At 43.3% G+C, this 18461-nt stretch overlaps 1 protein-coding gene across 1 annotated transcript; it reads right to left on the bottom strand.

Annotated features, from left to right (window-relative positions):
• Window positions 1-12406: 12406 nt before the first annotated feature.
• LOC123395896 (E3 ubiquitin protein ligase DRIP2-like) lies at window positions 12407-18252 on the bottom strand. Its single transcript, XM_045090923.1, has 7 exons — window positions 17757-18252; window positions 16099-16198; window positions 14780-15101; window positions 14242-14636; window positions 14089-14139; window positions 13279-13351; window positions 12407-12972 (listed from the first exon to the last, which is right to left on the bottom strand). Exons 1-7 carry the CDS (start codon window positions 18073-18075, stop codon window positions 12808-12810), a joined length of 1425 nt encoding a protein of 474 aa, XP_044946858.1. The 5' UTR covers window positions 18076-18252; the 3' UTR covers window positions 12407-12807.
• Window positions 18253-18461: the final 209 nt, after the last annotated feature.

Here is an 18461-nt window from a genome sequence, read left to right as displayed (position 1 = left end):
ATAGCTTGGAGGTTTGCCTGGAGGAGGAGGCGGCAGTCGGAGCTGAGAAGTACACTTGTTGGCATAATGACCCTTCTGACCACACTTGTGACAAGTGACCTCTGCTGGCTGCCGGTACTGAGTCTGAGGAGGCCCTTGCTTCTCATGCTGGAATCTCTGCTGAAAGACAGGGTTGGGTGGGTGGGAAGAACCACGGCCACCAAAATGCTTGAGCTGCTGCGAGTGCCGAGGAGGAGGAGGAGACACCCAAAACTTCTGTTGCTTCTGAACCACCTGAGTCGAGGAAGAGCTGGAATCTCTGAAGTGCTTCTGAGAGTTCTCCACCCTGAGCAAGGTTGCCTCTGCCCTGAGAGCTAAGTTGTAGAACTTGTCGAACTCCTCAGGATCGTGCAAAGCAAGAGCTAACTGCAAATCTTCTTTCAAGCCACCTCTGAACTGATAAATCTTGCTCTTGTGATCAGGGATATCCTGCAAGGCGTACCGGGCTAGCTCGTGGAACTCAACGTTGTACTTCTACACGGAATTGCCACCCTGCTTCAAGCGCCTGAACTTCTCACGCATCTCCTCCACAAAGCTGGAAGGAATGTAGTGGGACCTGAAGTCACAGCAGAACTCATCCCAAGTGATCACTCTAGCGCCTCTGGAATCCTTCAACTGTTGCCACCAGATAGATGCTTGCCCCTTCAGTTGGAAAGTAGCAAGTTTGACGAAATCCTCAGGATGAACATTGCTACACTCGAAATGCTTGTTCATATCACGGATCCAATCCTCGGCATCAAATGGCTGGTCACTGGAAGTGAAAGTCTTTGGCTAATTCGACAGGAACTGACTCAGATTAGCAAACTGATTGCCACCATGCTGGAAATTGCCTTGTTGCTGATTAGCTCTCTCTTGCAACAACTGTAGCAGCATCTGGGTGTTTGCATTAGTAGCAGCCATCACCGCTTGCCAGGCCTCTGCAGGAGGAGGCGGTGGAGGAGGATTCTCCGGAGGAGGAGGTGGTGGCGGCACATCCTCACGCCTTGGGTTCTGACGAGTTGGTGGAGCCATCCTGAAGACGGATAGCACATTAGCCCACAAAATAAATTGAAGATATAGCTGAATCAAAATGACAGGAATATCTGAATAGGAATAAAGCAATTGCACTCGAACAAAATAGTAAGAATGCTTCCTCAAAGTGATGGTCGACAAAATTCTGATTAAGACCACTGCAAACAAGTATGAGCTAGAATTGCTCGGAACAAACACATGATCGAGATTTCATCCGATATCTTCGTGGATAAGATCGCACGGGCTCGAATTTACAGTAGCCATCCTGTGCAAGGTAGTGCACACGACATACGAAGTATCCCCGAGTCGTAGCGAGCTACAAGGACTCTTTAAGACACAATGAGAACCGCTGTAAGACGACCGTGAACAAACACACCCACTGAACATCGAATCCCAACCTCAATCATGCATCTGTAGGAAGATAGTCCTATAAGATACTACTTGATATCCCACCTATGAATTCCCGAAATAACTGGTCATGCAATCTGGTACACGGATACAAGGAGTAATATCACACAACTCCTATACTAACCCGTCACCTGTATCACATCCTTCAACACACAACCAGCATATAGGACCTTCATCTACAACAGACCCTCGTGATCACAACGATACAAAGTATGGCAGTACTCCCAAACAACCTGCACTACTACTGGGGACATCGGGGTTATCTCGCCACTACTAGTATTGAAGCAATTACGAACATCCTTCGTTCTTAGATACTCAGAAATCTGAATGATGGCAATGTGCGCAAGAATCCCCTGGAGCTCAACTCCCCGGAAGAAATCAAGGCAGACAGGAGGCACCAAGACAGAACTCCGTCACATCGAAATCATATAGATTTCACAAATACCCGTGTGATCCTAAAAAAATTGAGCGAGAAGAGGAGTAGAATTAAGATTTCCTAAGTCGGGAACCTCACCAGAGCATGGAAGAGGAGAAAAAAGAATCCTACTCTCCGATATAACTAAGACTCAAAACATTTTACTAGACTCAACTCGGCCAAGTACGATCACAGAAAGACTCATATGATCCTAGGGCTCTGATTACCAACTTGTAACGACTAAGATGTGGTCCTTTCCGATCTGGGGATCGAGGCCCCGAATTGGAAAGAAGCGCATCTAAGCATTTCGCAAACATGGTAACATAGCACATACATAAATAATAGAGGAATGACAATAAGGGATTCAACTGTCATCTCATCAATATATCAGAGTCCATCACGCATACAATCAAGGTAGTTCCGCTACGGACTACAAAACATGGGAAACGACTATGCTACCCTGCCTGCTGGCCCACGATCACGACCACACCTCAATCTTCTGGATAGTTCACGTACAGGCGGTTGCTCTCCTCGTCGTACTGCCACGCCAGCTGCGTGCCGTCGGGATCATCTGTCTCGGGGGTGCCTGAACCTGTTGGTGTTGTGAAGGAACCTGTGAGCTACTGGGACTCAACAATCTATGACCTTGATGCCAGAACTAGTCAAGCTATTAGGTTGGAAAGGTGGAGTATTTAGGTTACAGCATCCTAAGCTTAATATGGTGGCTAACTTACGTAGAACTTGAATTGAAGGTGGTCTATACTAGCGGTCGAAGATAGATGATCACTAAGTGATCCTGAACACCTACCTACGTCAATCATAACCCCACTGTGTTCTCTATCAAAGAGAGATCTTCGAGGGGGGCAGTCACGGTTACGCACACAGTTGGAAATTTTATTAGCTTATGTTTAAGTTATCTATTACCGGATGTTAACAAAATATTCCAAGTTGCCACATAACCGCGGGCACGGCTTTCCGAAAGATTAAAACCTGCAGGGGTGCTCCAACTAGTCCATCACAAACGTACACGGGTCGCAAAGTAATCCTCTATCACGAATCTCGTGATCTCATCGGATTCCTTAGAGGAAAACCTCAACTCTGGGGAGAACCAAAGCTTCACCGGGATTCCTATACGCAAGATATATCGCTAAGGTAAGACAAGACTAGCAGGACCTCCCGACGTGTCAACGACCCTGATAAGAGCCGCGTATCTCAGTCTCACGACACGCCGGATGAGCACAGCGTACAGTGGCCTGATAGACATCTCCCGAGTTGCCCCGGGTTGGCCCCGCACACAACTCTAGTTTGGACCAACACTCATGAGGAGCACTGGCCCGGGTTGTTGAGTAAAGATCCTCGGGGCGATCATTCCCTATGCAGATTATTATTAAGTGATTAGCAAATTAACACCGATGTTGGGTCCTGCCGGACAAGTCTTAACCCTACGCGATTTATCGAGAGGGTCCCCTTAACAACCCCGAACGTGTTAGGAGCGATCAATATGGAATCAAACACCAGTAGCCGGTAACTATGCCGGCAATAACGGAACGAAACACCCGGAAAAAGGCTGGGCCTTCTGTTATTTACCAAGTATATAGGTGCATTACTTAAATAACAGAATTAGGATAATGATATCAAGCTCATGTTATCACATGAGGCAAAGCACATGCATCCAGCAACGCTAACATTAGTAGTTGAGCAAAGCCTACTTAGCCATTCAAGTTTGCTAGGAAGGGATAAGTGTTTGGTTTCATGGCATATCAGGAGGCAATTATTTCAGTGGTAGGCAGCGAGCATATGATGGAAGAAACGTAATCTAGCATAACAAGTCTAGAGATGGAATCAAGGTCATATCATCTTGCCTGTGATATCCTCAGCTTGGAACTGTTCTTGTTCATCCTGCACGTACTCCCCCGAATCCACGTACTCATTCTCCGATCCCGGTGCTACCCAACATAAGAATAACATCCAATGAACAACAACACCTCAAGATGCAACAAGCACATGATGCATGAGATGAATATGAGCATGCATCACCATTCTACTCACTAGCACAAGCATGAGAAGTAAATACATGTTCCTGGATAGAACTGCATCCTAAGCTATTTTGACATGCATGAGAATGACATGATCATATTCGTCTCATGAAAACGATGCAAAAGCATATAAAGAACATTACAATCGGAGCTACGGATCAACGGGAATCAACGAAACAAGATATGAAGAGATACGTGTCAAATTCATCACAACACACTCAAATGGCACAACTCTGGTATTTCCAGCTTGCCAAGACATAAAAAAACCAACATGGATAGGGTGGTGCAAAGATTTTCATCACACCATCAACTAAGCACTCACAAACATCAAAATACTAAAACTACACAATCTGTCATTAATTGCATCACATCACTTTGTGAGCTACATGCAAAGCACCTACAACCACCTAAACATGCCAAATAAGATATGTGGCTGTAGCTATCCAAGAGTAATACAAGCACAAGCAAAAATATCATACAAAGGAGTTAAACACAGAAAGTTACACAGCTGCAAACTTGCCCAAAAATATCAGATTTTAGGGACTTCGTGAAAATTCCAGATTCTCACTATCTGTTTATGCTCTGAAGCATTTTGACAGCAGCCAAAACAATATCTAAAGGACTCCAAATGGAATGCAAATTTATAGGGAGCTAGACAAACATATCAGATTCAACTTTCCAGTTGAAAGCTAAGGCTGAATCCAAACACATTGAGCTGCACAAGCTCAACAACAGGAGAAGAAAATATAAACAGATTCTCAGACTTAGTCACTAATCTGGAATTTCAGCCACGTGCCTATTTTGATTGGGCACAACTTGCACATATGGATTCCTAAACATGAAATGAAACCAACATGTGGTAGAGGGGGTCACCCTCTACTACCACAACCAAGAAACAAACCCTTGGGCTCACCACATCACATGGAACCAAGCTGTAAACATGGAACAAATCTAAAATAAGTCAACTCCAGAAAATGTTCCAATGGAAAAAATGATTTCACCAATGGATTCCTGGGATGATTCTACCCCAAAAACATATATAAAACATATATACTTGCTTGGAACAAGTGAGCACAAACTAGGAAGGAAAAACTACATAGAATCCTATATAGTGAATAGTGCTACATCACATTTGCAAAATCACTAGAGAAAAACCTACCTATGCATATGCACACACACAACACTACATTGGGTGCGCATGGGGGGTATGCCTCATACTCTTGTTCCTTAGCACACCACCACACTATCACTAGCAACAAGCACATGACAAACATATCCTACACATGAAATTAGAGGACACCACCTAGTTGACACCATAGATGCTACCCCTACTATGTAAGCAAGAACATGGGCATATCAAGGTCAACATGACTTGGGCATGTGTGTGGCACACACACACATGCACACACACAAGGTATGTGGGGAGGGATAACCCATCCACACACACACCACACTCATGAGGTCACAAGCATAAGCCACATGCTACACTAACTCAAAAGATGTATCTGCACATGCTGCCCTAGTGCAAGCTCACACCACCTCATGCACACCACCTTACAAGTTAACAAAACAACCTACACATTCTCCTTCCAAGTATATAAACACACACACAAGGACAAGCATGAATTCACCAAGCTATCAAAAGAAATGCTTCACTCCCTTGCTGGTTTGAGAGGGGGGAAGAAGATTACACTCTCATGTGCAAGGCACACCCCACAGCTACAACATTCAAGGCTGCAAGATATTTAAACAGCAAAGGGGAAAAAATAAAAGAAACGAGGGACAAAAAATAAAAGGGGTAGGTTCTGGGATCAAACCCTAGACCTACTAGTACTGCCCACAAAGCCACACCACTCTGCTACGGTCACTGATTCAACTAGAGAGAGGGTGTATACAGGGTATGGTTTACCCTACGGCTACTGTGCAGAAGTAATAAAATCAAAAAGGTTGTCGAGGGGGGATTTGAACCCGCGCCCTCCAACAGGCAACAACAACAATCTACCACTACGCTACAGATCGGTATCTGACAAAGAAGGGGCATCTTCTCTTTTGAGCATACCCCTTCGGGATCCACTGGTGATCCACGGTGGCCGGAAAAGGGGAGCTATCTCGCCAACGACACAAGTTAAATTGAGCACCGGCTCGTTGATGGAAGGATGCCCATGCACCCACGGTTCCATTTCCCTAGCTAGATATACTCGAGAAGCACCACAGCCACACCTCGACGATGCACGGCGGCGCCGGCGACAGGGAGCAGCACGGCGGCGATCCTACGGCTCCTACACATGCTCTAAGACAGGGAAGGGGGAAGAGGAGGATCTGCTCACCCAATGGAAGAAGATCCCGGTCCTTGTCGGAGAGGTAGCCGGGGAAGAAGCGGGAAGCAGCCGATAGGGGATGCTCGTCGGGGAAGGAAGCCGCTGTCGTGGAGAAGAGGAAGCAGGGGAGATCTTGACGTCCTAGCCGCGGGGATGGATCCCTGGAGGGTCCCGCGTGCTCGCCGAGTCGTCGGAGGGGAAGAAGAGGCACGGGCGCGACGGCGGGGAGCTCCTCAACTCTCGGCCATGGCCGAGGGACTGATCCCCTTACCTGAAGCTCGACAACAGAGAGAGGGATGGCGAGGAAATGGTGGTGGCGGCGCGAGAGGGGAAACCCTATCTGCACTAACGCCAAGGGGGCTCCTTTTATGGAGGAGAGGGGCGAGGGACGCTCTTCGACGTCCGTGACGGCGTCTGTTGCCATTGCTCTGAACCCGCAAGACTGAAGAGAGCTGACGGAGGAAGGGGTGAACAGGACGCCGTCTACAGGGGCAAGTGGGAAACTGGGCTGCGAGAGAAAGAGAGGAGTGGAAGTTGGGCCTGCTAGTGGGAGTAAGCCCACTAGTGGCGCCAGATAGAGGGAAAAGATTTCCCTGGTTTCCTATTTACAGAAATAAACAGAGAGGAAAAGAAATGCACAAGGAAATCTACAAGTGCAAAAAATAAAAATAGCACTTCCCTGGACATGTAAAATCAAGACCTATTTAATAGAAATAGAAACAAGAGTTTAGGAGCAAGTAAATATTTTACAAAACAGAATTATAGGGTCTGTTTTGTAATTCCTTGCACCATCTACAACACCTTTTAAAACAGCAAATCACATCACAAATCCACCACAAACAAGAGCTAAAACAGGAACCTTTTTGATACACATAAGAGGCAAGAAAATATATGGACTTGAGATAAATAGGAGGGAGATAGTTTTGAACTCTAAGAAAACCACAATGCACTTCCTACTATCACCTACATCCACCTCATCCACACATCCAACACAAACATGAAATCACAAGTCTCCACACTAAGACATGGTAAGGTATAGATGCAAGCAAAGGTAAGCAAAACAAGGCATGGTAAGAATGGGATGGCATGGATGCATGCATGCAAAAGAAGAAATACAAGGTGACACATGAAATCATACATGCATAGATAGCTCTCATGTCATTGACAAAGTGGACCCACAAGGGAAGGTTCCAAATAGGGAAGGTTACACATTTGGGGCATTACAAGGAGCAGGGCTGCGCCAAGAGAGAGTTTTCGTGTGTCTCAAATCATCCAAAACCTCCACTATATATAGGGGGAGAGGGAGGGGGCTGCCTCCCATAGGGTTCCCACCCCCAAGGGGTGCGCAGCCCCATCTGACGTGGGAGGTGGTGGCGAGGGCAAGGGAGAGGGGGGTGGCGCACCCCAGATGGGCCTTAGGCCCATCTGTGTTAGGGTTTCCCCCCTTCCCTCTCTTGCTGCACCTTGGGCCTAGGTGGGAGGCGCACCAGCCCACTCTGGGATGGTTTCCTTCCACCTTTTGGCCCATGCTATCCTTTGGGGCTAGTGGCCCCTCCCGGTGGACACCCGAAACCCTTCTGATGGTCCCGGTACATTACCTGTGTCGCCTGAAACAATTCCGGTGACCAAATCCTCACTTTCTATATATAATTCTTTACCTCGGGACCATTCCGGAGCTCCTCGCGACGTCCGGGATCTCATCCGGGACTCCGAACAACCTTAGATAACCTCGTACACTATTCCCGTATAACCCTACCATCATCAAACCTTAAGTGTGTAGACTCTACGGGTTCGGGAGACATGCAGACATGACCGAGACATATCTCTGGCCAATAACCAACAGCGGGGTCTGGATATCCATGTTGGTTCCCACATGTCCTACGATGATCTCATCGGATGAACCACGATGTCAAGGATTCAATCAATCCTGTATGCAATTCCCTTTGTCCATCGGTATGATACTTGCCCGAGATTCGATCGTCGGTATCCTTGTACCTTGTTCAATCTCGTTACCGGCAAGTCTCTTTACTCGTTCCGTAACACATCATCCCGTGGCTAACCCCTTAGTCACACTGAGCTCAATATGATGATGGATTACTGAGTGGGCCCAGAGATACCTCTCCATCACACGGAGTGACAAATCCCGGTCTCGACTCGTACAACTCAACAGACACTTTCGGAGATACCCGTAGTGCACCTTCATAATCACCCAGTTACGTTGTGACGTTTGGTACACCCAAAGCACTCCTACGGTATCCGGGAGTTGCACAATGTCATGGTCTAAGGAAATGATACTTTACATTAGAAAAGCTTTAGCACACGAACAACACGATCTAGTGCTATGCTTAGGATTGGGTCTTGTCCATCACATCATTCCCCAATGATGTGATCCTGTTATCAATGACATCCAATGTCCATGATCATCTATTGATCAACAAGCTAGCCAACTAGAGGCTCACTAGGGACACATTGTGATCTATATATTCACACATGTATTACGGTTTCCGGTTAATACAATTATAGCATGAATAATAGAAAATTATCATGAACTAGGAAATATAATAATAACCAATTTATTATTGCCTCTAGGGCATATTTCCAACAGTCATGTGAGGATTATTTAATATTTATAGTGAAGTTAGGAACTTGGCTGGCGCTTGACTCATCAGAAGATGGTGAAGCCGTATGATAGTCCAAGTTAGAAGGATTGAGTAGGGCATTCATTTTCCTGACTTTCGAACACACACGAGTTGGATTTGGTTGTTCTAGCTTACGTGTCCGATGAGGAGTCAACTCAAGAGAAAGGTCGTCACAATGATCAGTTGAGCCGGAACTCTGGGTCTTCCTCTTCAAGCTTTAAGTATGCTGAGTTTTATTCAAAAGTAAGTTGGAATCCAAGTAAGTCGACGGTTGTGAAAATGGTACCTTCCGCATAGCTTGCTAGGTCTGCCTACCTTCTCGCCAATGTTTCCGAGTCTCGAACAATGTGAATTACCTCTGTCTCGCTTGTTTTGCTATGTCTGGCATGTTCCTCTGAAGAGTCAGCATCAACAAATTCAGTGAAGAGACATGTGATAACCCACAAGTGTAGGGGATCATTTGTAGCCTTTTTCGATAAGTAAGAGTATCGAACCCAACTAGGAGCTAAAGATAGAATCAATATTCTCTCAAGTTCTAACGACTACCGATACAACTCTATGCATGCTAACGCTTACTTTACCTAGAACAAGTATGAAGCTATTTTGCGGGAATAAAACTAGAAGTACTTTGCAAGAATAAAAGTACGGATAATGTGCAAGATAATAAAAGTTAGTTGTTTAGTAGAAAGCTTCTTGTAACACAAGAGAAAGATTATCCACGGGCAATTTAATATAACATGATAGATACTTATCATATGCAACGAGGGAGAGGCATACGCTAATATACTTTCCATACTTGGAACACATGCACTTATGATTGGAACTCTAGCAAGCATCCGCAAATACTAGAGATCATTAGGGTAAAACCCAACCATAGCATTAACACATCAAGTCCTCTTTACTCCCATATACAACAACCCCCTTACTCGGGTATAAGCTTTTGTCACTCGAGCCATCTACTATAAGAGAATCATGAACGCATTGCAACACCCTCCAGCGGGAATCCCTGCCATGGAATGCACCTTAGGACAATACCATATTAACATACAACTCATATCAATCACACCATACCACAATTAACATGTAAGACAAAAGAAATCTACTCAAACATCACATGATAGCCACACATCATTGGATACTAATATATAGAATTAAGCACCATGTTTAAGTAGAGATTATAGCGGAGAAAAGAGATTGTACACGCTTCATAGAGGGGAGAGTTAGTGGTGACTACAGCGAAGTTGTTGGTGTAGATCATCGTCACGATGGTTTCCCTAGCTACGCTCCGACGCCATTGAGGGAGAGGGGGAGAGAGCCCCCTCCTTCTGCTTCTTCCTTGGTCTCCCCCCTAAATGGGAGGAGAGTTTCCCCTTTAGTCCATGGCCGACATGGCTCCCGGAGGGCAAGATCCCCTCGGAGATTGGATCTCTCTCTCTCTCTCTCTATGTGTGTCTTATATTTTTGACCCCTTCACTGTTTCTTAAATATCCAGAGATCCATAATACGATTGGGCTGAAATTTTGAGGGGATTTTTATCAGGAAATTATCTTTCCTGCGGCGAAAGAAGGGCCCCAACCGACTTACTAGGAGGAACCAAGCCATCAGGGCGCGACCACCCCCCTGGTCGCGCCCTGTTGGCTTGGGAGCACCTCGAGCACCGTGATGCATTGATTCTTCTTCCCAAAGTTCACATATAATACAAAACTAATCTCCGTAAAAAATTATCGCGTTTGGACTCCATTATATTTTTTATAAAACATGCAAAAAATAGGAACTGACACTGGGCACTGGTTAGTAAGTTAGTCCCAAAAATATTATATAATGTTGCCAAAAGTATGAAAGTTGTAAAGTATTGGTATGAAGCAATCAAAAATTATAGATACGACGGAGACATATCAGCATCCCCAAACTTAATTCTTGCTCGTCCTCGAGTAGGTAAATGATAAAAAGATAATTTTTGATGTGGAATACTACCTAATATAATCTTGAACAAATGTCTAATCATGGCACAAATATTGAGATACCCGTGACTCAAGGCAATAGTCTATCATTTAACAAAAAAACATCCATACTCAGGTTTACTAGCAAACAATCATGTCCTTTCGAAATAAAATGATAAAGAAACGATATCCCTACAATATCATATAGCCTGTCATGCTTAGTCTTCCTAGCATAAAGTATAAATCATGAGCACCCCGGTGTCAAACCAAGCAATTGGATCATACTTTTTAACGCGCTTCAGCATTTTATACCTCACTCAATACATGAGTGTGAACCATGGAAATCATACAGGTGGAATAGAGTATGGTGGTAGGTTTCAAAGGAGTAAAAGTGGAGAAGAAAGTATCGCATCAATTAGGTGGATCAACGGGCTATGGAGATGCCCATTAATTGATATCAATGCAAGGAGTAGAAATTATCATGCAACGGATGCACTAGAGCTATAAGTGTATGAAAGCTCAACACAAACTACGTGGAGATGCATCCAACTTGCTTGCTAATGAAGAGTTCAGCCATTTGAGCAAGCCCGTCATTAAAATATGCAAGCCAAATTTTATAATGTAAAAATTCTCACTAGCGTATGAAAATAACAAATCATGGAGAACAAACGTTTGGAGCTCGGCCTACATGGAGGTTGAAATTTTTAAACAATTCAAAATTCAAACTTTTCAGTTTCAAAAAAATCTGAAAAAAGTTATGCAAGTAAAGAAGTATGTTATATGTATGTTGTAAAAATTTAGGATGAAAAACCTTGAAATACGATCTGTACAAAAAAAACATGACCTAGAACGATGAATAACGTCATGTGTTAAAAAGCATGAGATTTATCTTTTTTATACAACCCTCATTTTAATGTATTTTTTCTAAAAATTCACACCCTCACTTATCTTTGTATTTTTTTAGAATTTTTTGAAATGTAAAAAATATGAATTTTCATGAAAATTGTATTTCAAATTTAAAGGCCTCTATGGAGGCCGAGCTCCAAACGCAGTTTCCGCAAATCATGAGACTATATATATATATATATATATATATATATATATATATATATATATATATATATATATATATCATGGTGCTTTTTCTAACCACAAGTATGAGAAAAAAGGTAATAGCAATGTCCATTCTCTCTTTTCTCTCATTTTTTTCATTCGGAGTCTCATCCCGACTTGTGGGGCAATCATTGTCTCATCACATTTCTCGACAAAAGAACAAAAAAAACAATGTTCCAAAAAGAGCAACTTTTTAAAAAGCACTTCGGAACATTGATTATATTTTCTATCCAAACCTCCACAATTGTTTTTTCATCACATAATTTTGCATGTTAGTAAAACATTCAACAATGATTATCTAAAAAAGTCAGAAACTTTCAAAATGTTTAATCTTTTTTTAATAAACTACTGTTCATATCAGGTGCATATGCACCCAGGAACAGAACAGCACTTCTCAAATTCTTTGGCTTCTGATTTCCAATCGAGATATAAATCGGACCTATTACTGCAAATGAATAATACTCCAGTGGAAGCGACGAGGCGCAAATCAAACTAAACCATCAGCCATTGGCATGACGCTCCGGTGCAGCAAAAATTTCATACAGCCCACCATTCACCCCTTCCACGCGAAGGTTGAGAAACATATCATCACTCTATCCAGCCTCAAGCCTCAGTCAACTTTCGCACAGTTTCAAACAACAACAAATTTCATCTGTATATAACAAGGGTATGAACCGAACTAGGGGAACAACAAATAAACCCTGAGAGAGAATCCAACAGCATCAGATCAAGACCAACAAGGTGGGCTGGCTGCAGACCGAGCCAGCCACATTCTTTTCAGTATATGTCGACAGGGAGAGAACCCTTTTATCTGTCGAGGACCTCTTCCCAAGGCAAGGCGCAACCCTCCTTGCGCATCAGGAGATCGCCTGGAGCAGCATGGTGCGCTCAAGACTTTGGCCGCCCATAAGTTATCACCATCACATAGTCTCCCCCAGAGGAGCCAACCGACGTCTGCAAATGGCGCGACGGGCCAACCCTCAGCCACCTATCCATCAGGTTGTGCACAGGTTGTATAGGGTTTATTGACTGCCCACAGCAGCTCAGTTCAACCTGTAAACACCAAGATCAGGTACTGTTCAGACAAGCTGTGGTTCTGGACTCGAGAAGAATAGACTTAAGATGGATAGCTAGCAGCAGTAAAGTGATAAGAAATGCAGGTAAACATCAGGTGAGTTTGGACTTCTACTTCTAAGATGAAACTTCTACTTTTAAGAGCGACCCAATATCTACACTGATTCCACTTTCGAAAAATGTGTGTTCTTCTACAAATTACGCTCATAGTTTTGGACAACTGGTAAAACATTAAGCAAAGGGCGAAAAATAAACCAACAATACTGTAAAAGGTAGAACTCTCACCTCAGACTCACTTCCAAGACTGAGCTTCTGCATAATGTACCTTTGGATGGATGATGCGGCTATACTTCCATCTCTATCATTAGAAAATACATTAACCATGACCGAGAAAACTGAAAGATGTATAGCTGAAACATAACATAAGAAACTGCTGATTGCAACAATAAAAATGTAAGTGACCGCACCTACAAGTGGAGAGACTAAGCTAACAATCAAGCTATGTAAGTTGACTGTATTTTCTATTTTGTTTTATTTTACTTTATTATATGCCAAAAATGTTAGATGTGTATTTACAGGAGAAAATTTTGAACTTCACTTGACTCCTCAGCCAAGTTACTTACGCATTGGACAAACGGACTAAAGTGATCAGGAGGTGGCAAAGAACAACTGAACAAGCTTATGATTTGTGACAACTGCATTACTACAAAACCATAAAGGAACGCTTAGATGTGCAGATATGCTTATCTCCAAATCTATGAGCTAGACAAAATCCACAATTATGAACTGATCACCAATTTCCACTGCAAGGATATATACTTTGAAACTGGAACTAACTAAGATTTTGCAAGTGAATGCATAGTTGCAGCGTACTATCGCCTAAGACCATGGCATAGTATCTCTGGACATAGTTTTCTTCTATCCAAGTTATTAGCATCATTTCCTTACTATTTTACAGCTTTCATGCTATTCCATTAGAAACATACCATAAAAGTTAATACCTAAGTGCCAAGAACATCCATATGAAACGTGGATTTAAAGAACTGTTGTGATAGATAATATCATCTGCAGCAGAACTGAGGAACATGAGCTTACTTTATTCTCAAAAAATGGGCAGGTATCTGTGGCAAGGGTGGGTCACCTTTCCTGAAAATATTTGAATGACAGAAGATCAAGGGGGAGGTGGGGGACACCTAAGATAATGCTTTCACTGAATTGAAGATAATTGATACTATAATCATGACTTACTGCTCAAACGAGGCAATCAATGAGAACCATACAGGGTTTAGTGCCGTACTATACTGGTCCTTCTGGATAGCTGCAGCAACAGAAGTTGCATTCTTCGTCCGGCCAGGCCCTTTCTTTTTAAGCACTACTGACTGTGGAGCATCTTTCTTGTCATCTTGAAATCTGGTCTTCCGTAGATTCTCCACAGGCTTCTCTCTGCTAGCCTGTTCACTACTAGGAGATCCATTGGGCTGATCTCCCTTAACAGATGAACATGACCTGAAGGACTTTGTTTTGCTTGCAGCCTCTACAAGACAGTTTAGAGGTTTCCAGAGATCTGCCTTATCCAAGTCCTTATCATCACCTGCTTTATCTTTATTAGAGTTATGACTTGACGTGTCTGCAATCGATGATGCCTGCAAATAATAACCTCAAATCACTGCTACTGATGAGAAGATGAACAGAATCTACGTAGCTCATGCAAAAACACAACTGCAAAGTAAGAGAAAAAAATATGTAACAGCACATGATTCGGTCAGGATGCTACAGTCTTTTTTACCTTCCTTCTTGTTTGAGGCACTTTGCTCAAGCTGTCCAGCAAGCTTAAATTATCAGGATGCTTATTGGCGCTGCCATTATCCCTTTCTACAGGATCAAGGATAGGACCAAGGCCACGTAATGCAGCCGCAGCCTTCCTAGTAACGGCTCTTGTTCGGCGCCCAGTCAAACCCGTTGTTATTCGAGGTGTATCAACCACCAATGAAGAGATAGACCTCTCTTTCCTTTTAATAGGCAGTGAAACTGGAGATTCTTTAGCATCGATCTTATTTCTTTTTAAAGGAAATATTTTTGACCTCACGTCTTGTTTATTGTGATCGGCTCTGAAATCAAGATATCAGAAATGAATAGAAGAAAAGGCACAACTTTAGAATGTAAAATAGCATTCACAATAATAAAAATCCCCCAATTCAGAAGGGCTACATGATAAAGTGCCTATCCTAGCAGGAAATGAGGGAAACAGATACTCAATTTAAAGTCAGTAAACATTACATACTCGATCTCATTGATCCCTATAGAATTCTATTTAAAAAAATATAAAAATGACCTCACAAGAAGCAAAACCAGAAAAATAAACTATGCAAACAGCAGTAGCATCTTACACGAAAAGCAACTCATTACTACAGACAGAGTTACATTTTGCCAGTACACAGATCAATATAAATGGTTTTCACCATAAACAAATGCTTCAGAAAAGGTCTTGAAACAGAGGTATAACGACAGCAAAGTTTTGGTATTAGTGGCACTTAAAATGGTACCAGTTGACTATTGAAAACACAAAATGCTGCCAGATAAGAACACTAGAGGTCAACTGTGGATACATATATTTATAGGTAATTTTTATATCATGCTTAGTGGAATATTCTGTTCCACAATGAATTGTCGTAGTACGAACCTCAGACGGAAGTATATTTCTAACATCATATAAGAAAGTTCACCAAATTGCAGATGTACAGTTCATTGGAAAGGACGCTCCTATTATGCAGGGGTAACATACATATATTCCAGCTTATTCAGGAAGCTGGGTAAGCCGTTTATACTGCAGATTTTCTGATTTTCTACGCTTCTACTGCTATTGACTACCTTCAGTCTGTGGTTAATTTCAACTATCTGTCCGATGTTTCAAGATCAAAATTTAAGTCTGACATCTTTTTATCCAATGGAAATCGATGCTAACAGTAATAAATCAAGAGAACTTAGCGGCATTATGATACTGAAAGATGTACAAGAACATTTGGCAAAGGAAACAGTCTAACAGAACAAAAATTTAACTGCGTACAGTATCTCCCACCCAAAAATATAAGATCAGGAGAAGAATACCTAAGCTTCTCAACTGGAGCGCAGCCAAGGTCAATTTTACATACTGGACAATGGTCAAGCTCTTCATCATTAAGCTTCTTATAGATACACTTTCTACAAACTGCATAATGCCAAGAAAAAAGTTCAAAATAGTGAGGACTCAAGATGTGTGGATTTCATAGCATTGGTGCTTCATTAGAAAGGGGTAAAGAAACTGCAGCATTAAAATTCATTTCTATGGAGAACACAAAGAATGCTCTGAAGTGTGTGTACATCATAGAAGAAAATCATGCATGCAAATGAATGGAAACCTGACTCTAGCATTGGCCATATAGCATAAAATTCCCCAAAACTGTTACAATTAAACAAAGGAGGTTGATCGACAAAAATATCATCAACAATGTTTTTAGAACAAAAAACTGGACAGAAGAAACATTAGTAAACTCTTGTATCCTGCAGATTTAAGCAAAGCAACAGGATGTGCACTTTTTTCATTCATCAGAAGTAAAAATGGAGATACTATTTCTATCAACCAATATGGAACTGTTATTTACTTGACATGCAAACATGCCAATCTCAAAACAAAACAAGAAACAGAGCTTATTTTAGAACAAGGCTACAATTGGCTAGATAAAATGGTGGTGCAGCCATAAGAGATGTTACAACAAGGAGACAGATCCCAAGTGATACTCACACCCTAAGAAAAATCAAGTAAAAGGAAAAAAGCATAGCAACAGATGTGACTATGTGATAGATCAGGTTCCTGTATCATTTTACTGCATGGATTTAAAGCTTGAATCATCTGCCCAAGAGATAACAATTTCACTCCTAACATCTAGCCAAAGTGAAAATGAAGTAATTACAAACGCCAGAAACAAATCAAGTTTCACAATATCTCAAGGGCACACACGATATGAACAACTACATTTACTTAACTGATGCAATGCGTAATAATTAGATAGCTTGAAACTATTTACACAACGATGACTCCACATTGAGGACCCGAAAACAATGTGTGCTGTTCCACCAATTACAGGCCAACATTGCAAGAACCCCACGTGCAAAACAAAAATAATAGGCTAAATCTTACAATGTTACAGGCCATCATTCCAATCTCTTACAGCATTAGTATAAATCACGAACTCGAGCTAGATGCTATCTCAGACCAGAGCACGCCAAGTTACTATAACATCATGGATAAGTAGCACTGGGGAACTAAACAACTATCTAAACAAGATTATACACACCAAAGCAATTGACATATTTGCACAAAGATAGCAAATCAACGTAAATGCATCTGTTGAAGCGCAGATTGAATCTAGAAGCATAGAGGTTACGGAACGCAAGAACACGAGGAACGAGTCCCCCAGATTGACGTGCAATCCAGAGGCGCACCCGCGACACGAGTATAACGGCAGAATCCAAGGCACGCAAGAACAATGAACAATGCAAGAACCATTAGGGGATGGCAATACGGCATTCCCGGATCAGGGAATGGCGAGCTCGACGCGACCAAAACCGACGTCGCCGATGGCCAAATCCGGAGCCGCGAGAATCAAGAACGCGTCGAATCGCCGCCGCAATGCTCGACGCCGCGGGAAAAAATCTTCGTAAGGATTTATGCCTTCGATGCTATCGCCGGCGGCGTACTAGGTGCGGCGGTGGAGCGGGGTACTCACATGTGTGGAGGCACTCGGAGATGGTGGTGGCCTCGCGGAGCAGGCGGTGGCAGAGCTTGCACGTCATGCAGCGCGCGAGCTGCTCCCGCTTCACCATCACCACCCCGCTCCCATCCACGGCCACGGGCCGCCGCCGCGGTCGCCCCCGCCCCCTCTTCACTCCCCTCTCCGGCTGCGGCTCCGCCACCTTCACAGCATCCTCCTTCGCCTGCTCCCCGTCAGCCTCCTCCATCACCTCCACCTCGGCCACCGCCGCCGCCGCCGCCGCCGCCATCGGTGTGTCCTCCGGCGGGGTCGGCGATGCGGGCCCGCTCTGCATGGCGTGGGGCCCCAGCGCAGCTAGCGCCGCATGCTGCGGAGGCGCAAAAGCAGGGACTTTCTACCCGCCGCCACTCCCCTGAGCGTTGAAATGGGAGGAGAGATCGAAGAAGAGGAGGAGGACGCCGACGAGGTGGAGAAGGGAGTTGAATATGAGAGAGAGAAAAATAAGTATTTGCGTATTTATCGAGGGAAGGGAGAAGGAGAAGAAACGGAGGACGGATGGAGAAGGCAGAGAGGTTATTGCGTTGGTTTTATTATAGTACTACTAGTAGTGTATAACAAATATTGAAATTGGTTTTCTATCCTTGCTTTTGTACTGTATATATTGTTTTCATTTGTTTTCCTTATCTTCTGTTGTATATAAAACACAAAAAATATGTATTT

This window comes from Hordeum vulgare, chromosome 5H, assembly GCF_904849725.1.
Source record: "Hordeum vulgare subsp. vulgare chromosome 5H, MorexV3_pseudomolecules_assembly, whole genome shotgun sequence".
NCBI lineage: Eukaryota > Viridiplantae > Streptophyta > Magnoliopsida > Poales > Poaceae > Hordeum > Hordeum vulgare.
This window is presented reverse-complemented; position numbering and strand designations above follow the sequence as displayed.

What these genes read in the sequence shown, in the direction of transcription:
- LOC123395896 (XM_045090923.1), bottom strand. Translation starts at nt 18,075, where the DNA reads ATGCAGAGCGGGCCCGCATCGCCGACCCCGCCGGAGGACACACCGATG. An exon ending in CTCCGAGTGCCTCCACACAT is followed by an intron (nt 16,199 to 17,756) that starts GTGAGTACCCCG and finishes GGCATTATGCAG; the next exon opens with TTTGTAGAAAGTGTATCTAT. An exon ending in GTCTTGGAAGTGAGTCTGAG is followed by an intron (nt 12,973 to 13,278) that starts GTGAGAGTTCTA and finishes TGGTGTTTACAG; the next exon opens with GTTGAACTGAGCTGCTGTGG.